Raw genomic sequence first — 27,302 nt, 5'->3', positions numbered from 1 at the left:
ATTTTGTTTTAAATTTTTTAATCTGATTACTGTGTAAGGATGGGGCAGAGGGAATCTTGTTCTCAAAGTGTGCAAGTCTTAAATCATCAGTTTAGTGAACTTTTTTATTATGTATATACTTGTTTAACCCCCATGCAGTTTAAAATACAGAACAAAATGGCTAGGGTTGGAGGGAGATCTTATCATTATTTTAAAAAAGAGGAAAACCCAAGGCAGAGACATATTACCTACCTAAGGATAAACAGTATGACTAATATGACAGTCATATTTGAATACAAAGTTTTTAAGTTATAGTAATTACTCAACTCAGGTAATTTTGAGTTATGAATAATTGCTGCTCTGAGAAAGATTACCAGGGACCTCTTAATTGCTGTTTCCAGTGGTTTTATCTTTCTCTCATTTGATTTCTTTATATCATTTGATAGTATTGACTAACTCACTGCTTCTTTAAAGCCCTCTCTTCTGTTGCCTTCCAGGACACTGCTTTTTCCCAAGTTACCTCTTCCCTTCACGAATGCCCTTCTCCTGCCTCTTTCACTGGCTTCTTGTCCTCCATGTTGACGTCCCCTGCTGCTGCTGCTAAGTCACTTCAGTCGTGTCCGACTCTGTGTGACCCCATAGACGGCAGCCCACCAGGCTCCCCCGTCCCTGGGATTCTCCAGGCAAGAGTACTGGAGTGGGGTGCCATTGCCTTCTCTGATGTCCCCTAACCTTGACCATTTTCTTGTTTTGTTCTCTGTATCCTTGGCAGTCTCATCTGTGTTAGCCTCAGGGATCATTCCGTTTGCATAGAATGCAAGGAATCACACATAGAGAGGGATGGGGGTGATCTCCAGAGTCTGGTGCCTGGATGCATCTGAGCTTTATGAAAACTGTGCTTCACTAGGCAGCTGCTCTCTCTTTTTATGAGCTCTTTGTTTTTTCATTTTTCTTTCTCTCTGTGTGTCTTCTACATTCAGTTCTCTGTACTCCTTGCTTTTGCTTGTGTGTGAGCTGTGGTGGTTGTCCCTCAAATGGTGGTGTAAACCCCTGCAGCCACATGATTCTAAAGACACAAACACGAACAATCTGGGTGCCTGGGGTTTTCTTCTCCTCTGTGGTTAGGGGTCTGTCGATGTAGTTCAGTGAACTATGTGGCCTGGGAGATGCTTACATAAATCAGACATAGCTCCTTAGGTCACTTCTTTAACTGCAGGTGAGGTCGGTTTTTGTATTAAGATACAAGATTTAGATCAGGAGGTAATGATAGAGCCTTTCTCTGTGTTCTTTCCTAAGCCAAAGACCCGTATCTCAATAGTGTCCTTGACACAGTCATCTGGATGTTACCCAGACATATCCTATATTCAGTACATCCCAAAGTGCTCAGTATTATCATTCATGTACCTAGCTATCCAAGTTAGGAATCTGGAATCATACTATATTTAGTCCTGCCCATCATCTCTCCCTGCCACCAACTCTAGTCAGTCACTTCCAACTCAGAAAGATGCTTGCATCTGATTTCTCTTCTCTGCCCTAGTCCAGGGCCTCTTGTCTTGACTTGGCCACTATAATAGTTTCCTAATAAAGTTTTCTGTAAGAACAAATGTGATGATAATGGTAGTAATTTATTGAGTGCTTAGGGTAAATCATACTTTCTGTACTAAGCCCTTTACATGGATCATCTCCTTTAATTCTTCAGTGACCTTATACTGTAGATTCTGTTCATAGTCCCATTTTATCAGAGGTTTAGAGAGGTTAAACACTAGAAAGAAGTTGATTAAAACACTAGGACTCAGGCAACCTGAAGTCTAGCTCCTGCATTCTTCACCGCCTCAGTCCTGGCGCTGGTCTGCCTGCCTCTCCGGGCTCACAGTGTCACGTTCCCCTTGGACCTTACACGCTTGCTGAACTGTTTGGCATGCTCTTTATGACTCTGTATCTTTGCTCCTGGGGCACCCTCTGCTTGGATTACCTTCCCAAGTCTGTCCTGCCTGGACACCACCACCAGCACTCCCCTTGGTAAATATCCCCCTGACTCTCCCTCTTGGAACTGACGCCCTTTCCTGGGCGTCCTCTCTGTCCTCCTTGCATGCTTCTGTTGCAGCAGCTGCAGCAGCTGTCATTCTCCCAGACTGTAATTTGAAGGTTGATGTGTCTTATTTTTTTAGTCAGGACAAACAAGGAAGGGAAAGAGAGAGGGAGGGAAAAAACCTGCCGTTTTCCTCTAATTTCTTCAGCATTTACCAGTTGCCTCTCATTTGGTGACAAACAACTCTGTCAGGGTGCAGAGCCCTTCACAGCCTGTTTCCAGCCAGGCACTTTCCCCTGTAGCCTGCGCTGCAGCCACAGGAAACAAGTCACCGCCTTCTAAACTCGGTATACTTTCACACCTCTTCGCTTATTCATTTCTCTCTCCGTTGAAGGCATGTCTTGACCTCTGCTGCCTGGCCATCATCCACTTACTCTTCAAGGCCCAGGTCCAGTATCCCCTTCCTGAGACCCTGACCTCCATCTCTGTGACTATTGCAGCTCCATCTCTGTTCCACACCACTTTGAAGAGATGGGTATGTGCGTTCACACCTTGGTGTCCTCTGCTCCTCGGGGGCTGGGGCTTGCTGTGCTGCTGTCTCATCCAAGTCCTGCACCAGGAGCATGAGAAGTATTCAATAAGGATTTGTTCCCTTGAGTGGATAACAGTTCAGTAGTCCTTTTAGCTTACAAAGCATATTCTAATCTGACTTGATCCTTACAGTAACCCTGAAGGATGTAAAGATGTTTTATTCTTTCAATGTAACAGCTGAAGAAGCTGAGAATTAGAAGGATGAAGTGACTTTTCCAAGATCATACAGCTAGTGAAGGATGGAACTAAAGACCAATCACAAGTCTTCTGACCAAAATGATTTGTTGTTTCTATTCAGTGTGCCCCTATCTTGCTCTGTTTTCACACCTCATCTCTTAAGATTTGGAGAAACTGAACTGTCCCTTCTTCAGGCTTGTCCCCTAAACTTTGTAGTTCAGTACAATGCTCTGGCTCCCCGCTCTTCACTTGTAGCTGATGTTGCCTGTTGGGCCTCTGCCTCAGTGCTGTGTGATGACAGGAGGCTCAGGGCGGGGAGAAACGAGACAAACACACATGGCATTGTTAGCAGTTGGAGGCCAGCCAGAGCTTTACTTAACTCCCTGGCGATTTTTCATCTCCTCCTATTCCCCCAGCCTTACAGTTCCAATGGCATTTTCTCACCTTGGGGTATTTCACAGAGGTTCACTGTTCATCAGAATCATTGCTCCATGCTGGCTGTCTTTGAACTTTGGGCTGAGAATTAGGGATCAAAATCTATTCTTTGTAGCTCAGGCACCCTTTGCTTTGCTCCCCAAGTACACATGAACCACATTAGTGTTGCCACTGGCAGGCAGACTAATGTAAGATCAAAGCAACCAAGCCCTCAAGTTGTAAATTTGGTTATAACCTAATCTCTTGGATTCCCAAGTATCTCTTTAGGATACAGTTTGTTATAATAAGATGATTCATTCCTCTTTTTTAGCTGAGAACACTGTTGGTCCAATCTTAAAAGAGATTTAAAAATGTAAGCACCTGAAATATACATACAGATCACCTACGGCAGAATGCAAGTCCTACAGATCGAAGAGTTCTCTTCGTACACCAGAACCATCAAAAAGAAAGATCTAGAATTTTAAGTGAGGTTTTTATTTGCATTATCCCTGCTATTTCTCTGGGTCCTGGCAGCTTATAAAGTATAGATATATCTCCCTAAAAAGAACTTCAAGAAAGGCTGTGAGGGTGAGACAGAACAGAGAGCATGAGCTTTCTCTGGTCAGTTTCTATGGACTGTAGAGGTTAGTGGGTAGAAAGGAAGGAAAGCATTTAATCTAACAGATGGAATCGTCCTTTCTATTTTTTTTTTCATGTGTGCAATCTAGAAGCCATTGGCCTTCCTGGGATTTTACTTAAGAACTACAGAAAACCAGCAAAAGTTAACTCCCACGTTTTTCCTGATGGTCTCAATTTTCTTCTGCTCGGTTGAGGCTCTCTAGCTCGTGGTTCCAGGCCCCCTTTCCTGCACAGCCTCTGTGCCGCAGCCACGTGAGGCAGCTCACGGCTCCCTCAGCACTGCATTTGCTGTCACACCTCTTCGCTTATTCAGTCTGTGGTCAGGAGGGGCCTGGCAGTGGAGCGCGGTTTAGGAGATTGATGGGGCCGTGCTGCCCGGGAGCCGAGCGTTGCCTTTGTTGCCCGCTGTGACCGTGGGGTGGTGGCTTGTGACCAGCTCTGCCCAGACCTGAGTTCTCAGGCCTTGATTTCACCCTCAGTGCATTCCAACCCCCACTGGAGGACTCGGTTCTACATTTGAACTTGGATTCTCTACTCCCTGAGCATTAGTGCCTGCCTGTGAAGTGAAGCTACCCTTGGGAGACTTTACAGTCATCCTCATCCTCAGAGAATCTTTGTTAATCAGAGTTGGCTGATATCCCTGTCAGATTCCTCAAAGCTTAAGGAACTCTCAGAACAGGAGACGTAGAATTGTTATCTGCAAGGAGCCTCACACTTTACTCCCACATCATACTCTATTTATTTCAGCAGAGATTCCCAGCCCCCATTTTTGTTCCCTGCATTTGAGCACAGTTCTCTCCAGAAGTCTATGACCCCAGCCTCCCCCCACCCCCGCCAAAAAAAAAAACCAGAACAGCAACAAAAAAACCAAACAAAATAACTTACAACAACTATAATCTGCTTTTTTAGTGTTAGGCTTTTCCTGGAGGATAAATTTGGCCATTGAATCAAAATGGAATTTTCCCTTTTATGGCTGAGAAATCTATAAATTCAGAAATGCATCTGAAGTTACCAGGCTCGCTTTCATTTTCCCTGTATCTTTTAATAAGTATGTGTGCTAAGTTACTTAAGTCATGTCTGACTCTGTGCGACCTTAAGGACCGTAGATTGTCAGGGTCCTCTGTCCGTGGGATTCTCCAGGTAAGAATACTGGAGTGGGTTACCATTTCCTCTTACAGGGGATCTTCCCAACTCAGAGATTGAACTCCGTCTCTTATGTCTCCTGCATTGGCAGGCAGGTTCTTTACCACTATCACCACCTGGGAAGCCCTTAATAAGTATAAATGAGAGTAAATAACATACTCTGCTCTTTAAAGCTTTCTCCTCTCACTTATACATTGCTCTGCAGCATAGTGTGGATCAAGGAAATTGAACTACTTGTGTTTCTTTTAAGAGTGAGTCTTTGAGCAAAACTTTGCCAGATCAGGCTCTCTGCAGGTATTAAAGAATACTACGGGACAATCCTTGGTTCTTTTGGGGGAGCCTCTTATAATTTAATAATGTTGTTAATATGTTGTTTCTACCCTTCAAGCATCATGGAAGCCTTGTGAAGGGAAAAAGCAGTGAACACAGAGTCAACAGACAGTGATCTGGCACTTTCCACCTAAATGATTTTACACAGTTATGTAACTTCTCTAGACAATGCATTTCTCCTCTGTAAACTGAGAATGTTAGCGTTAAGTCATCTTTAAAGTCCCTTTGAGCTCAGATTCTGATACCAAGCACTTAAGTGCAATTTATTCCCTTTGCTAAAGCCACTCAGAAATTGGGGGAAGCTGTTTATTTTTTCATACCCTCAAGCCAATCTTTTAAAAATTGGGAGAGCAGAGCTTTCCTTGGTTTACGAATGCATGATGATTGGGGAGGATTGGCCTTATCTGAAAATTTAGTCATTCATTAATTTTTAAAAATAGCTATGTTGAGATTTAGTTTACATATCACACATTTAAAGTATACAGTTCAATGACTTTTATTATATTCAAAATTGTGCAGCCACAATTTTAAATCTAAAATCACCACAATTTTAGAACATTTATTTTCCTCACTCCCCATAAAGAAACTCTGTACCCTTTAATCATTATCCCTAACTGCTAAGTCACTTCAGTCGTGTCCGGCTCTGTGCGACCCCATAGACGGCAGCCCACCAGGCTCCCCCGTCCCCGGGATTCTCCAAGCAAGAACACTGGAGTGGGTTGCCATTTCCTTCTCCAGTGCATGAAAGTGAAAAGTGAAAGTGAAGTCGCTCAGTCGTATCCGACTCTAGCGACCCCATGGAGCCTACCAGGCTCCTCCATCCATGGGATTCTCCAGGCAAGAGTACTGGAGTGGGGTGCCATTGCCTTCTCCACATTATCCCTAAACACCCCTCCATTCCTTCCCCTGCCCTAGGCAACCAGCAGTCTATTCACTATCTGTCTCTATAGGTTTGCGGATTCTAAATATCTCACGTAAATGGAATCATACAACATGTGCTTGTTTGTAACTGGTTTCTTGCTCATAGTATAATATGTAGGCATTTAGATTATTTTCAGACTTTGGCTAACGTGAACAAAGAATGCTGCTATGAACATTCATTCATGTACAAATTACTTTTTCTGAACATATGTTTTTAATTCTTTTGAATATATACCTAGGAGTGGAATTACTGAGTCATATGGTAACTTGTGTTTAGCCTTTTAAGGAACTATCAGGCTGTTTTCCAAAGCAGCTGCACCATTTTATATTCTCACTAGGAGTGTATAAGGGTTCTGGTTTCTCTGTAGCTTCACCAGCACTTATTATTTGTCTTTTTGATTATAGCCATTCTAGTCAGTGTGAAGTGTGGAGTCTGTCTGTAGTTTGATTTACATTTTCTTTATGGCTACTGATACTGAGCATCTTCTCATGAGTTTGTTAGCCATTTGTATATATTCCTTGGAGATTTCTAAAGAACCAGTTTTGATGGTGATTTTTACAGGGACTACAAACAGGCAGGGACCTGGACAGTTGAAGTTTTTTACTCATCTTATTTGCTAACAGAGTAGCGTGATTGTTGGAAAGAAGCATACCTATGGCTGATTCCTAAGCATTCTTGGCCCTAACTGGCTGCCCCTAATATTTCTGGTACTTAGTCCACCGGACTTTCTCTGAGATTTGTGGAAAACTTTAGAGACAACCCAGTATGTACAAAAGAGTTAAAGATTAGAATGGGGGAGACCTGGATTTGATTGGCCTGGTCATTTACTAGCTGTCTGATCTTGGTATGTTAGCTGAGCCCTCCAAAATCTCACCTCTGCATCTGAAACTTTTCTGATGTAAAAGCACTAGCAAATGTTAGCCAGTTCTTTATCCTTGTCTCGGCAGAGCTGTGTCCAGTGCGCTTCAGAAATAGACAGCTGTTCTCTGCTGAATATTCTCTAAGGGGGAAAAACCTCACCTCCCCCATTACTTCTGTCTAGACCTCTCTGCTGTTTTTCATAGTTACTTGGTTATTATAGTCACACAAAGACTGAGAAACACAGTAAGCTAGTTCTCATCTAAATTTCTTGTAAGGTTCAACTTTACTATTCACAGGCATAAAACTTAACTGGAATTTTCAGAAGGAAACATTGGAGCTTTGATGTAAAACTAACCTTTGCATTTTAAGTGCCTCCTTTTTCTTTTCAGCTCTCCGTGGTGTTTGGTGTCCCATTGAGAACATGATCTCATCTGGTTCACAACCCTATATAATTTATTTAAATAATTACTCCTTGACCACTCCCGATTTTTATGCCCTGTATTCAGGTCTTAGCTGCCAAAAATAAATCGCTCATTATTGTCTCTTCTCTTCTTAACCCTTAATATCTAGTATTTAATAATTTCTGACATTTAAAAATCTTCTATTTGTCTGTTTGTAATCTGACTTCCATCCCCCCACTTTCTAGAAAATCATTCTCACAAAAGCCCTCTGATTTGTCAGAAAACTCAAAAACTGTTTCCTAGTCTTCATCCTCCTTGTCCTGTAGCGTCGGATACTGGTGGTGATCGCTTCCTCGACGTTGCTCCCTTGCTTGTTGCCTGACTCTTCCACTGCCTTTCCCCATCCGCCCTGCCCTTTGTCGATTGCTTTCCCATCTCCTGCCTTCTAATTTCGGCTATTCCCTCAGGCTCAGTCCTTAGCACTCTTGTTTTTTTCTTTTTGCCCCAACCCAGAAAGCCCAACATTTCCCATGTGTTTAGCTAGCACCTCAATGCATATGACTTCTAAACTTGAGTTCTCAGCTGACCCGGATTGGATTCTGGTATTTCCAGCTGCTTCAAGAACATTTCCATTTGTAGCTCCTTTGCTGTTGTTTTAAACTCAGCATATTTAAAATTGAACTTGTCAAAACCAACTCCCTTTCCAACCCTTATGACCTGCTAATTTCTGTGAGTGGTGCAGTGTGCTTGTCCCAGGCCCCAAGCTTGAACCCTTGGACCCACTTGAGGGAGGAGTCTTAAGATTTTAGAGCCACCCATATGTTCGAGCCAGCTTTCGTGGCCTTGTGAGAGCCGAATAGTGAATGTTCAGGAGTCTTGTGAGCTATTTTCTAAGCACAGCCATGATGATGTTAAATTATATAAACTTACACTTAAATTATATTTAAAATGAAGGTAATAAATACTCAAAATTCATTTCTTCTTAGATACTTACTACATTATTATCATCTGTGCTCTTGAGGTTAATTATATCTGTTGTCTCTTTCTGATGGAAATCCTGTGTATTGGTGTGCTACTGTACATCTCTCCCCAACATCGCTTTTAGTGATTTTATGTTAATAGCTTGAAATCGGTCATGGGAAGAGTATTTACACCATGGACATGAATAAGTGGTATAAGTTTGAGCTACATGTATTGTTTCATTTATTGTCTAAACTTAAGAAAGTGAGGGAGAAAATGTTAATATTGAAGATTAAACTAAAAAGTGTGTCATGTCATTGTCAATATCACAAAAAAAGTTAAAGAAATATTCTTTAAAGATTTGAAAGGTATTATTCAACTCATGATGAACTATTTTCTCCGATTGGGTTATCTGTCTGTCAGCTTATTAGTCCTTCATGTACAGGTACAAACATGTGTATCCTTCATATTTCCACCGTCGTACTTAGGTGTCTTTTTGTGATTTTCCCATCCTCTTTCTCTATCAAACATTTTCGAATCCTTCAGGTCCTTTCTCTTCTAGGAAGTCCACCAAGATGTTTCCAGTCTTTGTCTTTTCAGATTCTCAGTTTTGAATGCTAGAATATTACAGTTGGAAAGGACTTACAGTTCAGGCTTCCATGTGAATGTAGAAATCCCAGTATCCCAGCCCTTGCTTGAAAAACTCCAGTGACTAGAAATCCACTACTTCTAGAGTAACCCTTTCTCTTGTTGCCTAGAAAGTTGTGTATATTGTAAAGGGTCTTCCTTCTTATAATTTCCACTAGTCTTCTGATTCTGTTTGTGCAACACTCAATGAAGGTGTCACTAGACTTGGAACAAATCAGTCATATTAGCCACGTCCTAAAGTTGTGTGACCGTAACTTCTCAGAGCCTTAGCTTCCTCAGTTTCTCTTATGAAATAGGACTTCGCAGGGCAGTTGTTTGGATTAAATAAATAGAATGAGATTATGGCTGATTACAAAGCCTTGTAGTAATGGCAAAGGCTAAAATCAGAAAGATGAAACTGAGGCCGGTTTTTCCACTTAGTTTTGACCTTAGGCAAGTTACTTAACCTCTTTGTGCCTCATTTCCTCATATGTAAAATAGGCATAATATGATAATAATAATAATAATAATGTGTAGTATAATAATGCCCACCTTATAGATGTTAGAGGTAGGTGAGATAACATCTAAAGCATTTAGTGTTTGACATTACCCACGCATTTTTCTAAAGTGGTATTTGTTTTTTCATAGTTTCAGTTCCAAAATTAGAATTATTTTTCCCCAAAGGAAAAGAATTCTCAAATTCACTATTTATTTATTTATAAGTATTGGGTAAAAAAGGGGTTAAATTAAAGCTACACTCCATGGAACGCTGAGTGTCTAGCATTTTGATTTCCTTTGTAGCACTCTGGAGGGCTTTACTGACTCTGACAGGTCTCATGTGTCCATCACTGGCTGTTGTATCATATTTTTGTCCATAATAATTCCTGAGATGTTTCGGGATGATCAAGACTTGGCCAAACTTTATGGAATATTGTTCAGGGTTGACTGGAGTATGTAATAGATCTGGCGTCAATTTGAAAAAACACATACAAGCCTCTGTTAAGTGTTACCATCTCATATGTATTGTATTCCAACGTGAATATTCCTGAATTGTTTATTGTTTTCGGTTTCAAATTATTTAATTTGTGTTTACAAAGAACCATAAGCACTTGTGTGGATAATAAAATAATTCAAGATCAAATAAAAATCAAGTCTTGTTTTGCTCTCACACCCAGGTCCGCAAGCACATAAATGACCTTTATGAAGACCTGCGGGATGGCCATAACCTGATCTCTCTGCTGGAGGTCCTCTCGGGCATCAAACTGGTGAGCTTCTCTCTCCTCCTAATGGGTGACTTCCCAGGTGTGGCCCTATTAATGATATAGGTCCATCGTGTTGAGTGCTGGGGAGGTGGCTGTCACTTCTGTTACATGGGAGGAAAAAGTAGAAGAGGTGATTGCTGGACTTTATTTCTAACTCAGACTTAATGCTTTACAAATGATACCAATTCAGTTCAGTTCAGTCGCTCAGTTGTGTCCAACTCTTTGCGACCCCATGAATCGCAGCACACCAGGCCTCCCTGTCCATCACCATCTCCCGGAGTTCACTCAGACTCATGTCCATCGAGTCAGTGATGCCATCCAGCCATCTCATCCTCTGTCGTCCCCTTCTCCTCCTGCCCCCAATCCCTCCCAGCATCAGAGTCTTTTCCATTGAATCAACTCTTTGCATGAGGTGGCCAAAGTACTGGAGTATCAGCTTTAGCATCATTCCTTCCAAAGAACACCTAGGGCTGATCTCCTTTAGAATGGACTGGTTGGATCTCCTTGCAGTCCAAGGGACTCTCAAGAGTCTTCTCCAACACCACAGTTCAAAAGCATCAATTCTTCGGCTCTCAGCTTTCTTCATAGTCCAACTCTCACATCCATACATGATCACTGGAAAAATCATAGCCTTGACTAGACGGACTTTTGTTGGCAAAGTAATGTCTCTGCTTTTGAATATGCTATCTAGGTTGGTTATAACTTTCCTTCCAAGGAGTAAATGTCTTTTAATTTCATGGCTGCAGTCACCATCTGCAGTGATTTTGGAGCCCAGAAAAATAAAGTCTGACACTGTTTCCTCTGTTTCCCCATCTATTTCCCATGTAGTGATGGGACCAGATGCCACAAATGATATAAGTTCATTTTAATTTAACCTGATTTGTCATATATTCTTATTTCTTTTTTTTAATTCTTTTAAAAAAATTCTACTTTCTTGATGGAATCCGGTATTGGTTCTATTACTTTTATATTTGCATGATTTCTCCTTGTTCTTTATCTATTTATACATGCTAGTATTTCAGGAATAGTAGATTCTCGCTTTAAGATTTTTTAATAAGGCGTGTTTTTCTTCCTACAATGTTATTTCTAGTCTACACAGATTCCTCCTATTTTTCCTTCTACTGTGAATTACTTTATTTTCTATATTCAACAAAGAGCTGAGATTTACATGTAAAAGCCCAGGTGTTTAGAGTCATTGTTTCCCAAACGGCCTAACTTCCTCCCTTCTGGAATTCATTGTCTGTCACAGGTTTGAAGAAGAGCTGAAGTTGATGTCTGAGCATAGCCCCAGATGCTGTACATCTGGGCTCCTTGGATAATTAGATAGGCCTGCATCCTCCCCATATGTATTAAATGTGGCTTATGGAAACAGTTACCTGTCTGAGGACAAAGCCTGTCCAAACCTCTTGGCTTATCAGCTCTTGTCCTCACTTTGTTGAAGGGATCAGCGTGGCCTCACCATGGGCTCGTTGTTTCACATGTGGGAGCCTAACTTGAGCCTGTGATTCTGTGCAGCTCCTGCTCTGTCTAGAGTGTTATAGACAGCATGCTTTTTCGTTTAGAAAAGGCCAGGGCTGAGTGTGGAGACACCTGTGAGAGGTGCGCCCTGGAGAGGAGCACGGCTCAAGCAATCTATGGAGGGAGCCGGCACACTCTCTGTCTTTGGTGAATTCTAGAGCAGGATTTGACACGTTAGATTTCTCTCCCTAAGTAATAGTCAGCTTCTTCCAGGATTGAGCTTGGCTTTCCTGGGGTCCTTTGTTTTGGTTTCTTTTCTTTTTTTTTTAAAAATAATAATTTTTAATGGCCTAAAATTGACAGATGCTTTTGTTGACATAGCCAGTACATATGAATTCTAGTTCTTCTCTGGCCCTCATTTATAAATCTCCTAAGTAATCAGAATTTTACTTTCACTGTGTTGGACTTAAAAGTGCTCACGAAATTATATTTTGGGCAATTTGGCTGGTATATTTGATGAACTTGTAGTGATTTTATATTGAAAAGTGATCCTTTTCAGTGATATTGCTTACAAAACAGGTTAAAGCCACTCCTATCTGATTTCTTTCCCTAGCCTTTGAAGACCTACAGGTGTTTATGGAGATAGTTGTAAAATAATCATCTTTTCACCAGAAACCACCCAAATATCTCTTTCATATGCATATTTTCATCATGCATTCTCCCTTACTTGATTCACAAAAGTAGGGAGAATGGATGGCCTGTGGAGAGTTAAAGCTGTGTTTGAACATAAGAAGTGTTCAGTATAACCATCTGTTCTGGTCTTAATTTTGTTTTGCATTTTTGTGGAGGTGGGAGGGTATTTTCATATTTATTTTCATCTTTTTTTTTTCCTGCGTTCATTTCCTTTTCATTTATGTGTTGTGAATTTCCTGCTAACTCTGTCACGTCTCTGCCTTGGTTGGTGGCCAAAGGAGCCGGCAGGGCTGAAGACCCTCCGCCTGGTGAGCATGCCCTCCTGGCGCCGTGCAAACAGCGAGGAGCAGGAGGAGGAAGATGATGATGATGTCGTAGGTCCTCCTGGGGACACCAGCATCCCAGACGGCGCTGCAGGGCCATCAGAGGGTTTGGGGTTCTCTAGGTCCCCAAGCAGCTCACTTACCAATTGCCTTCTTCCCTGTCCACCTGGGAATTTGGGTCCCAAAGAAAGTGGTTAAAACTAATTGTGCCTCGTGCCACTGTTAGATGATCCCAGGGTGGGAATTGTTTTGCTTATCTGCGAGTAGCTGGCACAAAAAGAATAATGATGTTTGGCAGCGTCAAGTCCGGTTGTGACTGGAGACCCATGCCTTTCTGGTGGCCTTGCTGTGTTGTCTGAGTCTAGATTGCAGAACTGTGGAAAGCTTAGTTGACAGCATGTCAGTTGCTCCTTCTGACTCCACACTCCAGACTAACGGAGACTTGCTCGCCACCTCTCTGGCTTCCAGGTTCTCAGCACACACCGTGTCATTTGTTTTCAAAAGAGCCTGTTGTTTGCAAACCACTCACTGCATGGGGATACTCTGCCTTCGTCAATAACATCTCTAGTTGCTATAGAGGACAGAGATTTAACTTGCATGTTCTCAAGGGTATTTTTGGTGGGGAGTACTTAGGCGTAAAGATTAGAGTGTGTAGGAGGGCCATTTTCTGCTTGCAGACCCTAATTACAGCCTGTGATTTTTCTCCGGAAATAGAGATCAGGCAGTGTCCCCATTCCCTGTCCTCTTAAAGTCATCTTTTCATCTCATTGATCTCCCCTCCAATTGCCTTAGCATCTTCGGTTTCACAGGCTCTGTCATCTTCTAAGCCATATTCACAATTAGTTCAGCTGGAATGACTGAGAAGAGATTCTTACTAAGAAGGTTTTTCCTAACACTCTAACTTACAAAGTTATCCTATTGCACAGAGAGGCCTCACCTACTCTGTCAATTACCCTGGTTTGGAAGTTTTGCTTAGAAGGATTGAGGGACCCCCTCAGAGATGCTTCCACCCCGTCCCTCCACGTGTCGGGTTACTTTTTGCCCATCAACCTGGGGCAGTGTTTCCTCTGTGCAGGTGCCCACAACAGAGCTACCTTGTATTTTATTGGCCTTTAGTTAGTAACATTTTGATATTTATAAATGAATTGGGTATGATCTAGTGAGAGTGATGTCTTAGTCCCAATTGTACTGGAGGGGGGAACCATTGGAAAGTAAGCAGGAGAAGACACTCCAGACGTAGATAGCCATCCCTGCCTGTGCTCACTGGAGAAACAGCTTCCACACACTTTTGGATAGATAGGACTTGAGCCTTGGATCCGGGAGGTGGGCGCTGGCGACACCCACCTGGGTGGAGCGACACCAGAGGCGCTGGGTGGAGGTGGGCTCTCCACTGTGGCTCGTGTGACATCCAGGATTGAGCGGCTGGCAGGAAATACCTTTCTTTGGAGTTCTGTGTTGAAGAACCCTACACCATCGAGGTCTTGTTTGCTCTGGGTATTTCAAACTGGAGTAAAAGGTGGCTTTCCTACTTTGTCTTCCTAGGAAATAGGCTGCTTCTTGACTCCTGCCTTCCATTTTAGATTTTTTCACTTACTGAGCATGTGTAACTTCTCATTCCCTAGTGTAAAATTGACTACCTGTAGTTTCTTTTGCCAGGTTGTAATATGGTTGGCACTGTCCATTACTGAGCAACCTGTAATTAGGCCTTTTACCCTTTGCTTACTGTAACATTTAACTGTGGTTCTGGGAGCCATAGAGCCAAATCTTTGTTTGCATTAACCTCACATCCAGAATCGAGTTCTGCCACATATGGCTGCAGAGGAACCTGTAGAGAAGCTGCGGCACTGCTTCAGCATTTGCATTCAAACGTGCCGTGTGTTCACGGGGATCTGAGTGGTAAACGAGGCGTTTGGGGGCCTCAGCGAGCATGGTGAAAACTCACACAGGTCCTGCCTGGAGGGGTGCTTTGTGTGACGCTCCCACGCCTGGCTTCAGTCGTGGGAACTCTTTGTGGTCTTTTAGTTCTTGAAATGAAAGCAGAAAGGGATCTGCGTGGGTAAATTGGTGTCACGGAAACAAACATCCCTTTTGTTTGTTTGTTTGCAGCCCCGGGAGAAGGGCAGGATGCGTTTTCACAGGCTGCAGAACGTGCAGATTGCCCTGGACTTCCTAAAGCAGCGACAGGTAAGAGCGTCCCGTGTGTCCCCCACTCTGCCAGGGAAAGTTGGCGTCGGGTCCCTGTTCAGGGATGTTCTCATTGCCCCTGGTAAGCCTTCAGTAAATCCAACTGATACAGTTCTGAGTCTTGCTTGCTAGTGAGCAGCTGTATTGTGTCTGAACAAATCTTACAAAGACTGTGTGGCCTGTCTTAGAGGGAAAGTCTTAAAGAAAAGCAAGATGCGAAAGATTGACTCACCTCCACTCAGGTGGAGGCCAAAGGGAAGATGAGAAATAAACCGGCAAAGAAGATGGGAAAAGGTACATCATCCAGGAGAGGGGACACCAGAGTGCTTCATCATCATGAGAACTGGATGAGGGGATGTCAGGCTGGTTGAATGGCGCGTGGGGCTGGAGGGGAAGCTCTCAGCTGTGCAGCATTGGTGACCTCAGAGACCAGGCTCAACAGAGCAGAGCAGTGTTTAGTAAAGAATCTGTTCCCACCCTAGATAGGAAGGAAGGAAGACAGAAGCACACTTTTAGACATAGGAGAAGCTAGTGAAGAGAACAGAACAGAATGAGAGTGAGGAGTATGGCTCAGAGCAGAGTAGCCCTGGAAGGCGCCTTGGAGATCGCTAGTCCAGCCTTTTCATTTCCTACGAACGGAAACTGAGAAATGACCTGCCCTAGTCACAGAAGTGAGAGAGCACCTGGGACTCCCACCCAGGCCTCCTGGGCACTTTAAATGCTCCTTTCATGCTGCTCTCTACACACCGTCCTTCTTCCCTTGACTCCCTAATTGATGGAACCAAGTCCAGCGATTGAGGGATGAGATCCAGAGCACAGCTGATGTAACTTCTTTGAAAAGGAAAGGAAAAATGCCTCTTCTGAGGTACAGTGAGGAGGAAGGCAGGAGGGATAAAAATACAGAGAAGGTTTGTGGAGGGGAGGAAAGTGGATGGATGAGGGAGTCAGAGTTCATCTGCCTAGGGAGCTGTTTGGAAAGATCTGGTATAGCCACAGTTGCCAGGCACCAGCTCTGCTCACGGCGACATGACGTGGTGTGCGTATTTTCGGAGTTAGTTCATGTTTGCCGCTCTTAGCAGTAATTCTTATTAACTTGGGAAATTCTCTTTCTATGCACTCCCATAGCCGTTTGCTTCTAACATAATACTTATGACTTTATTATTATTTCTTTGTTTGCTGTAATGCTTTGTAGGCCCGTGGGGACAGAGAATGTGATCTTACTTAACCTTTTTATCTTCATCACCTGTCGTAATGAATGGTCCATAATTGACACTTAATAAATATTTGTTGAAATCAGTGGTAGGAGAATTAGAGGTTGAAGTGTTCAGGGGACTAGAGAAAGCATCCTTGGAATGTCTGTGTGTAGAGTTAGAGAAAACCAGAGAGGGCCTTAATGGTCAAGGTAAATTGAAAAGGATTGATTAGCTAGAAGCCTCAATAAGGATGGAGAGTAGATTGGTTACTAGGATATAATAAAAGTGTGAGCCATGAACCGTGGACACAGAGAAGGGCAGAAGGAACCCTGGAGCAGTTCTTGGTGATGGTGAGGTTGTCGCTGTGCAAGTGTCCAAAGCAGAGCGAAATGAAAGTCATCTGAAGTGGGAAGGCAGACGAGTTATACAGACGGGACGGCACCTGGCTCATCGAGGTGATGCCAAAATTGCCAAGAAAGATGGCAGAAGATGAGGTAGGGAGGGTAGGAGTTAGGTGTGAGGTCTCCAAGGAATGGATTGGCAGACACTGGAAGGTGGCTTGGCTAAGGAGGTATTCAGAATCCACGGGGAAAGCTGCTGGAGGTGGGGCGGGGGAACTGGACTTGGCTGATGCTGCCAGCCTGCCAGCTGTGGGCCGTGAGTGATGAGAAGACCTGCACTGAGGCAGGAAGCAGAGCCTCCTGCTCCCAGTGTACAGAAGAGGAGACAGAGATACAGGAAAGGGGAAGAACTTGCCCAGTGTCTTGGTCATTCAGGCTGCTGTATCAAAATATCGTGGCCCGGATGGCTTATAAACAGTAGAAATTCATTTCTCATAGTTCTGCAGAAGTCCAAGAGGGAGGCAGATTTGGTGTCTGGTGAGGTCCTGGTTCCGAGACTGCTTTTAGCAGTGTCCTCATGTGATGGGAAGGTCAAGGGAGCTTTCTGGGTCTCTTTTATAAAGATACTAATCCCATTCCCTTAAGACCTGCTGCTGCTGCTAGGTCGCTTCAGTCGTGTCCGACTCTGTGCGACCCCATAGACAGCAGCCCACCAGGCTCCCCCGTCCCTGGGATTCTCCAGGCAAGAACACTGGAGTGGGTTGCCATTTCCTTCTCCAATGCATGAAAGTGAAAAGTCAAAGTGAAGTCGCTCAGTCGTGCCCAACTCTTCGCGACCCCATGGACTGCAGCCTACCAGGCTCCTCCGTCACCCCGAAAAGGTCCCACCTCCAGATACCTTCGGATTGGGTGTTAGGATTTAACCTATGAATTTTGGAGGGACACAGCATTCAGTCTACAGCACCAGTCACCATAGTGTAAGGAGAAGTGAGGATGCTGCTTGAGGTCTTGAGTACATGAAGGTTTCGGTTCAGATGAAGAGACAAAGGAAGGGCAGCTTCAGGGCAGTTGTCACGGTTGTCAGGAGCTCCGTGAGGGTATGACAGAGACTCACGGGGTGGAGGTGGAAATAGGCTGGTTTTCCTAGGACACTCTGAAAGGCCCCTGTCCCAGGAAATCCCTCAGTCTCCAGCACACAGGGATGGTTGGTCACCCTGGTGGGGGAAGGACCTGTGTGTCTGTGTACATCGTGTTGCTGGAATGAGATTTTAGGAGTAAGGCAGGTGCTGTGGGAGGAGGGGAATAGGTGGGACAGGCCAGAGACCGGTGAGGGACAGGAGACAGATCTCTCTCTCTCTCACAACCTTGAAAAAATAAGAAAGAGAGAAGAAAAAGGACTGGGAAGACTTAATTAAAAAGCAGCTCACAATAGCAAGTGCTTGCGAAATTGCTTTGCTGGTGGGATTGCAAAATGGTACAATCATGCTGGAAAATTGTTGGCAGTTTCTTACAAAGCTAAACGTATACCATATGACCCAGCAGTCCCACTCCTAGGAATTTACCCTAGAGAAATGAAAACATGTGCTCACACAAAAAAACTGTACACGAATATAAGAGCTTTATTCATAACTGCCCCAACATGGAAACAACCCAGATTCCTTCAGTAGAGGAGTGGATAACTATTGTGTGTAGAATACAGGTATAAGGTATACAGATATACAGGAATACTCCTCCACAGTGGAAAGGGGCAGGCTATTGCTCCAGGCAGCAACGTGGATGGGAATCTCACGGCCATTGTGCTGAGTGCAAAAAAGCCAGGATCTGAAGATTACATACTCTGGGACACCATTTATATGACATTCTGGGTAAAGCAACGCTGGGAACAGATCAGTGGTTGCCAGGATTTAGGGGTGAAGGCAGGATTTAACTGCACAAAGTCCCACCTTTTGGGGTTGATGCTCCTGTTTTGTTACCCTGATTATAGTGGTTGTTAACACAAATCTATACATAGTGAAAACTCAAGCTGTACACCAAAAAAAAAAAAAAAATTAACTGCGTATGAATAATGAAAATCTATAAAAAATGAAATCAAAACAAAGTTGCAGAGCTCTCAGACCAGCTTTCGTTTCTTTTTCAGGTGAAACTAGTGAATATTCGCAACGACGACATCACAGATGGCAACCCCAAGCTGACCCTCGGCCTGATCTGGACCATTATCTTGCACTTCCAGGTAGGGTCTGTGGTCTGGGGTCCTGGTGCTCAGTTTGGACATGGCCTGGACAGAGCTAGAGATTGCTCTGCTTTCCACGGGCACACTGAGCCTTCCTTCTCTGTATTTGTCAGTGAATGAGGGAGTGGGGCAGAGCAGGAGCTCTGAAGGAAGAGGAGCATTGGCCTGGAGGCAACGCTGTTGCAGTGTAAACCAAGAACTTCCTCATCATTTGCATGATGAAGGGGGATTTTTCACCTGTTTATGCTGTGGCTTTGGCACTGACAATCTGGTTATTAGCAGTCTGCTCAGCTGAGTCAAAACTGGCTCTCTGGGGACTCAGAATGTGAGGGATGAGGAGAGATGTTGGATTTGTTGCTCAGGAAGGGTGGAATGAAGCCTTATAATCCTGCTTTGATGTAGCCTTTTCTTCGTCTCTTAAACAAGCCTGGTTAATTGTAGCACTGTCTTAGTCAGGTTGGGCTGCTGTAGTGAAACACCGCAGGCTGGGTGGTTTGCAGCAAGCATTCGCTTCTCATAGTTCTGTAGGCTGAAGTCTGAGATCAGGGTGCTAGCATGGTTGGCTCCTTGGTGAGGGCCCTCTTCCTGGTTATATCCTTAGGTGACCTTTCCTTGGGGCATGCATGCACAGAAAGAGATCTCATGTCCCTTCAACTTTTTATAAGGGCATTAATCCCATTATGGAGACTCCACTCTCCTGACCTCATCTAAACCTAATTACCTCTTAAAAGACCGCACCTTCAGATAGCATCACATCAGGGCTATTATGGCTTCAATATATGAGTTTCGAGGGGACACAAACATTCAGTTCATAGCAAGCACCTTGGTATATGTGCTTGTAAACACAATCTTGTAGCATCCATCACACCCAAGAACAGTGGCATCTTGGTAGTGTTCACATGGTCACACAGCCTTCCTGTTCCTCCTCCCTAAGGCAAATCCTCTTCAAGTCTAGATACTATTGGAAAGTCACAGCCCTATTTTTATAAAAAAGACTATCTTGAATCACGTTAGCTCAACTTAACAAAACTATTTCTCAGACAACTCTCGAATACCCAACTGCTGTATGCAAGGCTAATAGATGACAGGGATCACTTCTTGAGCAGGTGGGAAAAGAAGGCTTTTATAAATACCTCACTCAAGGCGCTGCCTCCAAGGTCAGTGTGGCTGTGATGTCCCAGTTGGGGAGTCAGCGCCACCTGCTGGGTGAATGCAGAACATCAGGTGTCCCAGAATTCCTGAGAATCTGAGAACTTCTGAGAACTCAGGGATTATAATTTCTTGGGGCTCTGGTTTGGAGCTGCTGCTGACAATCTGCAGCATAAGTAGGCTTAGGAAAGCGTGGAGGTAACACGTGTTTTTGTGGAACCACAGGGTGTCCTCAGGCATGCTTCGGATATAGGGATAACCAGGAACATGAATTTGGCAAGTGTGCCTTGGCAGGGTTGGAACAAGAACTTTGTTGAGTTTTCATAGCGTTATCCCCTTGGCACTCTTATGAACAGCGGGCTGTTTTAGAGGAATCTTTTTGGTTGTTTGTATGCCACAAACCACCTTTCACTTTGAGACACCAATGCTATCCTGTAGCTGTGAGGTAAGAGGAATCTGTCTGCTGTGTCTCCCTTTCTCCTGACTGCAACTAACTCACTCACTCAACAGAAGGGAAATTCAGGGGCCAAGGAATGAAAACTGAATTGGCTAGTTAAACTTTTCCTGGGACAGAAGATATGGGGATAATGTTCCTTAACTGAATATGCCATTAAGAAAATGTTCTAGAATTCTCTCTCTTTAAAATTTTATGAAAATTTTCAAACATTTATAAATGCAGAGAAAATCGTATAGAACTACCATATACTCATCACGTAGCTCACCAGTCACTAACTCATGGGCAGCGTTACACTGTCTGTTTCCTGATCCATTCATCAAACCCTCCAGTAGGTTATTTTGAAAGGAGTCCCAGACATCATATAATTTCATCTGCAAGTGTTTCAGTATGTATCTCTGAAAGGTTCTTCATTTAAGCAAAGCACAAAATTATAGCACTGTAAAAATCAGTGATTTCTTAAAATCATTGAATATCTAAGCAGTGTTTAGATTTCCCCAATTATCTCATTTTAAAAATGGCTTGTTTGAATCCAAAGTCCACACATTGCATTAAACTTCTCTTCTCCTCTTTTTGTCCCCTTAACTGTTTGTTAAAGAAATCGGTCTTTTGTCCTGTGCAGTTTATGGAAAGATGCTGGTGGCGTCTCTGGATGTTTTCTAACAGTCTCCTCCATCCTTCTGTATTGTCTGTAAACTGGTGCTTTGGATCTAGACCTGAGGCTGAATCATACTAAGGTTCCCTTTTTTGTGCTGGGGCAGGGCAAGGATGGTGGTGTTGCACATCAGAATGCACATCAGAATGTCTGCTGTCTGTCTTTTCATCATGTTAAGCTTGATTAGTGGGTTCAGGTGTGACCAGCCTGATCATTCCTTGTAGAGGCTTTCCCCATTATCCCTTCACCTAAAAGTTTAACAGCTACTGTTTCATTGTTTCATTAGAAGTTGCAACATGGCGGTACTCAAAATTCTGAAATTTTTTTCTAAAGCAGAACTTTACCTCATCAATTACTCTGAGAGATAGTTCCTTTAGGAAAGGGAAGATAAAAAGATAAATGCTTTTATATTGCCCTCTGTTTCACCAGTTTTCAAAATAATTAGTTGATTCTCTTCAGATTCTCCGTAAGACGGATGAAAGTTTCATTGCTGATACTCATCTTCCCTTAGCAACACTGTGACTCATGGATTTCTACCAGACTTAAATGTGTTCCAGTTAAATATAGCTGTCATTCTTCATAGTATTCAGCTCCTCCTCTGGCCAGTGAGTTTTTTCACATTGACCCTGAGTCCTTCCTCATGATCCATATAGTCTTTGATAATGTCCTCTATTTCTTGTATGAAGAGCTGTTCCAGATACTTTTTGTATATTTCCTGTTTCAGGCCCGGGATTAGCAGCTTCTCCAAGGAACTGAAATTCTTTATTGACAACAGTCTGAGTGCTTCTTGGGTTGGTCACTCTTTCTGGGTGTTTTCTGTGGACAAAACTAGCCAACATTTGTATTTGTCTTGTAAGAAAAAGTCAAGAATTTATAATGTTTCTAATTGATATTTAGAATTAGAGTTTTATTCAACCTCTTTGACTTTGTATTCTTTTTTTTCTTATGCTAAAAATCTTGATCCAAACAAAGCAATATATTACTTATTCCCTTTTCCATATACACACATGCAAACAACATGGATGCAAGTATATAGAAAATCATGTATATATTATAGTGCATATACAAAATCATGTATGCATAAATTTATATATTTGAATAAAAATAACAATGATAGTGTTATTATTAACAACACAATTACTGAAAAGTTTGTGATTTCTTTAGTGTAAATCCCCTAAGGACATAGAAATAATTTTATGTTAAAGCCATTTGAAATAACCTCTCTCTGTGTTGTTAAGCCATCAATCTGATACACAGGTCCATTTGTATTTTATATTTTTTCAGTTTTTAGCGATTGCTTTTCTCCCTTTCAATTTTATTTTGCATTATATAGATCATATACATTGTTACAATGGGAAATTTCGAAAAGTGAATGCGAGGTGTGTTCAGCGTTTCGTTTCTGCCCCCTCCATCCTGTTTTTTCTCTTTCCAGCTGTTTTAAAGCATCTTTGGTTATTCTATCGGTTGTTTATTTTAAAAAGTAGATTCTTTTTTAAAAACAACTTTACTGAGGTGGAATTTACGTACCATAAAATTGACCCATTTTCATTGTATAATTCAATGATTTTTATGAGTTGTACAACCATCACTATAATCCAATTTGAGAACATTTTCATCATCCCACAAAGGTCCTTCCTGGCCATTTATGGTTATTCCATTCCCATCTGCTGCCTCAGGCAGCATGAATCTATCTATTCTCTGTTTCTATAGACTTGCTTATTCCAGACGTTTCATTTAAATAGAAGAGTCTAATATGTGCTTTGTTGTGTCCCGCTCCTTCGCTTAGCGCGCTGCTCTCGGGTTCCTCCGCGCTGTAGCGTGTGTCAGTACCGTGTTCCTTTGTTGCAGAGGAGGGTTCTGTTCTGTGGGTTTGCCATATATTTTGTTTATCTGTTCAGCAGTTGATGGCCGTTTGGGTTGTTTTCACTTTTAGCCGTTATAAATAACGTTGATACGAATGTTTGTGTGGATGTATGGCTTCACTTTTTTTGGGTATATACCTATGGGTGGAATTGCTGGGTTGTATGAGACTCAGGTTCAATCCCTGGGTTGGGAAGATCCCCTGGAGAAGGAAATGGCAACCCACTCCAGTGCTCTTGCCTAAAAAATTCCATGGACAGAGGAGCCTGGTGGGCTACAGTCCATGGGGTCACAAAGAGTCGGACACGACTGAGTGACTTCACACTCACACTCACACGTGGTAGGTTTATGTATAACTTTTTAAGAAACTGCCAGACTGTCTTCCAAAGTGGCTGCTCCATTTTACATTCCCACTAGCACAATTGTGTGGCCTCCTGTTTCTCCACGTCCTTGTCATTATCATTGTCTGTCTTTTGGTGATAGCCATCACAGAGAGTGTGAACTGTATCGCCTTGTGGTTTTAGTTTTCAGGAAAATATATTTTTTAACTGAATTCCATAAACATTTACTGAGGTCCAGCTATGAGCAAGGTCTTAGGTAGAGTCTGTGGGAGATTCAAAATTAAACTAGGTACAGAATCTCTCCAGTTTGACTGCATAATTCAAAGGAGTGTACCGTGAATTAACTTGATAGAGGTTTAAAGAATCAGGAAGGTATGGGAAAGGACGATGGAACACAGCCTGTACTCAATAACTGGCAGCAATTATTGGTAGTAGCCTATTATAATTATTAGTGAAACTTATAACTTTATGGACTTTTGACCTAACCTGCTGTACTCTGCTGTTACTGATTTTACTGAAAGATATAAACAGGTTTGCCCTAGTCTGTCTGCTGACGCATACTGGCTACCTGCTTTTCTCTGTTCACTATTTCAGCATAGCTGAATTTTGTCTTCTTATGGAGAGAAGTTATGCTGCCAGAGTATTTTCCCAGATGCAACTAATTACTTTTCTTTGCTGTTCTTGAAGGCTTGGCATTTGCCTATCAATTAGCTAAGTGTTTAGAAGTGTGGGGAAAGATTCCCTGCTTACAAAGCTTTTGGTTAACTGATAAAGGACCATATAGAACCTCCATGTAGAGGTCTTGCTGTAGATAGGAAGTGATGTGTCTCTTGCTAGTTATCTATCATTGTGATTTTCTAGTCTTTAATTGTTGAGCTAACTGTTCTGTGCTAGCTGTTCTCATCAAGAGTGTGTGGTATATAAAGCCAAATAGAAACGCAGAGAACTATCAAATGTTAGGGGATCAGTAAAATAGTCATTCAAAAAACTAGATCATGGCATCCTATCCCATCACTTACGGGCAAACAGATGGGGGAAAAATGGGAACAGTGACAGACTTTATTTTCTTGGGCTCCAAAATCACTGTAGACGATGACTGCAACCATGAAATTGAAAGACGCTTGCTCCTTGGAAGAAAAGCAGAGACATCGCTTTGCCAACAAAGGCCCATATAATCAAAGCTGTGGTTTTTCCAGTAGTCATGTATGGATGTGAGAGTTGGACTATAAAGAAACCTGAACACTGAAGAATTGATGCTTTCGAACTGCGGTGCTGAAGAATTGATGCTTTCGAACTGCGGTGCTGGAGAAGACTCTTGAGAGTCCCTTAGACAGCAAGGAGAGCAAATCAGTCAATCTTAAAGGAAATCAAGCCTGAATATTCATTGGAAGGACTGGTACTGAAGCTAAAGCGCCAATATTTTGGCCACCTGATGCAAAGAGCTAACTCATTGGAAGAGACCCTGATGCTGGGAAAGATTAAGGGCACGAGGAGAAGGGGATGACAGAGAATGAGATGGTTGGATGGCATCACTGACCCGATGAACATGAGTTTGAGCAAACTCCCGGTTATAGTGAAGGACAGGGAAGCCTGGCATACTGCAGTCCTTGGGGTTGCAAAAAGTCAGACGTGACTGAACGACAAGAAAAAATAGTCATTATAGCCAATCTCTGTTATTGGTGTTAATGAAATAGATTAATGATGGAGATACATAGGTGCTGGTTGTCATTTCGAGGGAGTATGCAATTGAAGGAGAGGCTGATTCCAGAGTAGAAATTTGCTACTGCTGATGGGACTGGTAACTTTTTAGAGATTAATGATTTACATTTTAACACCTACTAAAAAGATACACACTAAATGGGAAATAAATGGTTGACGTTTAAAAAATTTTTAATTTGAGTTTTTAATTAATGAAAATTTTAATTACCCAGAGAAGTACAGAAAAGTATATAACAGATCTTTATGTGTATAGTCACCTTCAGAATTAAACAGATATTAATAGTTTATATTTGCTTCAGATTTTTTTCCTTTCTTTTTAAAAAAAGAACATTTCAGATACAGAAATTTTCTTGTTCCTTCATCCCCCAGGTAAATACTGTCCTGAAGTTGAAGTGTATCATTCTTGTATATGCTTTTGTACTTTTATGACAGATGAATGCCTTTTTTTTTTTTTTTTTTAATATCAGACACATCGTATCTTCTATATATCCTGTTTTCTGTTTTTTTTTTTTAACCATGTTTTTGGGGTCTATCCGTGTTGATAAAGGAGGACCTGATTTGCTTATTTTAACTAGTTTACATTGTCTATTATTTGAGTGAAGGCCCCTGCAGCTGTGTAACACAGCTATTATTATTTGCAGTAAATTATGTATTTGTATGAAGGAGACATTCATTGCTGCAGTAAACATCTGTCCTTATGCATATGGGAAAGTGAGTTTTGTGGCTAGATACCTGTTGTATACTTTTTCTGTACACTTCTTGTTTTGCCAGTAACTCTCAGAAGCCCGCTGTGACTCACAGGGCTGTGTGACACCTACTGCTGTCTAATGTGGTTGGTTGTTTTCTGGATCCCTGCCCTAGGACACAAGCTTAAATATGGAGGGATTTCATCTCTTGTTTTCTTCTTTGCCTTGATTAGAGTAGGCATTCAATAAATGCTCATTAAATGAATGGATACTTCTCAAACCTGTGGGGTAGGTAGACCAGATGGCTAGACTATGATGTCTGTTTTCCTGTGCCCATTGTTCCAAGGAGGAAGCTGAAACACAGAGATCAACTGACTCTTTGAGGTTACATATGCAGATACTAATAGTAGAATTTCTTATCTCTTGGTTTTGTCCAAGCCTGTTTTACAGTACCTGTTAGGATTTATGGTTTTCCTAGAAGATAAGTTCTTGAAAAATCAGAATCTGACAAAATTAGCTTTCCAGCTTTCAAGTGTTTATTAAATACTAGTGTATGTTTAGCACTTGGAAATTTTAAAAGTCTGGGAGGTCAGGTCAAGAGTGGTCTTAGCCAGGCAGATTCAGGGTTTACATTTTTTTATTCTTTATGACACTTAGTGCTTGGCATATAGATGAGGCATTTTTTCTTATTTGTGGAATGAATGAATGAGCTCTGGAGTCTTTCATGCCCCCTGTCTCTATAGGAGACCTGTGGGCAGTAAACAGTTATCTAGTAAAAGCCATAGGAGAAGACGTGAAAAACAGCAGGACATCAGAAGCCTGCTTTCCCCGAAGGCAGCCGTGCGTGTGCTAAGAGCTCAGGTTTGATGAGAGGATGGTCCAGGGGGCTGTCCTTGTGCTCAGAGATAACTTACTCGGGGCAAAAGGGGAGGCAGAGGCCATGTGGAGAAAAGCAAGCACCTGAACTTTGGACCTTGGAACACAGCTATTTTCCTCAGAGCCTCATCAAGAAAAAGAGCCTATCAGGGCCCAGGCGGTGGTGGGGTGCCTCATACCTCTGAGCTTCAGTAATAAATGGGGAGAACAGGGATTGACTATAGGCCAGGCATGGAGCCACGCACTTTATAGACAGCATCCCATGAACCCTCTCTTAACCCCATTAAGTGGGTGGGAGTGTCCACCTTTTACCCGTAAGGAGACTGAATCACTTAGCCAGTTACTTAGCTACTAAACCTGCCTGCTAATGCAAGAGAGGTAAGAGATGCTGGTTTGATCCCTGGGTTGGGAACATCCCCTAGAGAAGGAAATGGCAACCCACTCCAGTATTCATGCCTGGAGAACCCCATGGACAGAGGAGCCTGGCAGGCTACAGTCCATGGGGTCACAAAGAGTCAGACACGACTGAAGCGACTTACCACTACCTTGCTGAACTCTCCGCTCCTTTCCTAGACCAATTTTCCTCTGGAGTAGAAGGAAATGAAAGCCTGATTTGTCCAACATGTTCAGAAGTTCAAGGAGGAAAAGGCTCCTAGAAGTCATCTGTTCGACTTAACCTGCAGTAGCAGTCACAGCCAGAGGCCATTTCTTGCCCCAAGTTGAGTGTGTTTAGGAATTGGGTTTGCTTTTATTTCAGGAACGGAACAAGACCCAGAAGAACAAGACTATTCAGAACAAGGCCCAG

At 42.6% G+C, this 27,302-nt stretch overlaps 1 protein-coding gene across 8 annotated transcripts in view; it reads left to right on the top strand.

Annotated features, from left to right (window-relative positions):
* MACF1 (microtubule actin crosslinking factor 1) overlaps positions 1-27,302 on the top strand; it is a 340,946-nt gene that overhangs the window by 131,081 nt on the left and 182,563 nt on the right. For 5 of the 8 annotated variants that reach the window (XM_070786801.1, XM_070786798.1, XM_070786806.1 and 2 more), the window contains 3 exons: positions 10,249-10,338; positions 14,916-14,993; positions 18,665-18,757. In XM_070786801.1, the coding sequence (XP_070642902.1) occupies positions 10,249-10,338; positions 14,916-14,993; positions 18,665-18,757 (261 nt within the window). Of the gene's footprint in view, positions 1-10,248; positions 10,339-12,764; positions 12,861-14,915; positions 14,994-18,664; positions 18,758-27,302 lie in introns of all 8 variants that reach the window. The other 3 variants (XM_070786805.1, XM_070786799.1, XM_070786800.1) reach the window with 1 other exon arrangement.

The sequence above is a fragment of the Bos indicus genome, chromosome 3, assembly GCF_029378745.1.
Source record: "Bos indicus isolate NIAB-ARS_2022 breed Sahiwal x Tharparkar chromosome 3, NIAB-ARS_B.indTharparkar_mat_pri_1.0, whole genome shotgun sequence".
Taxonomy (NCBI): domain Eukaryota; kingdom Metazoa; phylum Chordata; class Mammalia; order Artiodactyla; family Bovidae; genus Bos; species Bos indicus.
This window is presented reverse-complemented; position numbering and strand designations above follow the sequence as displayed.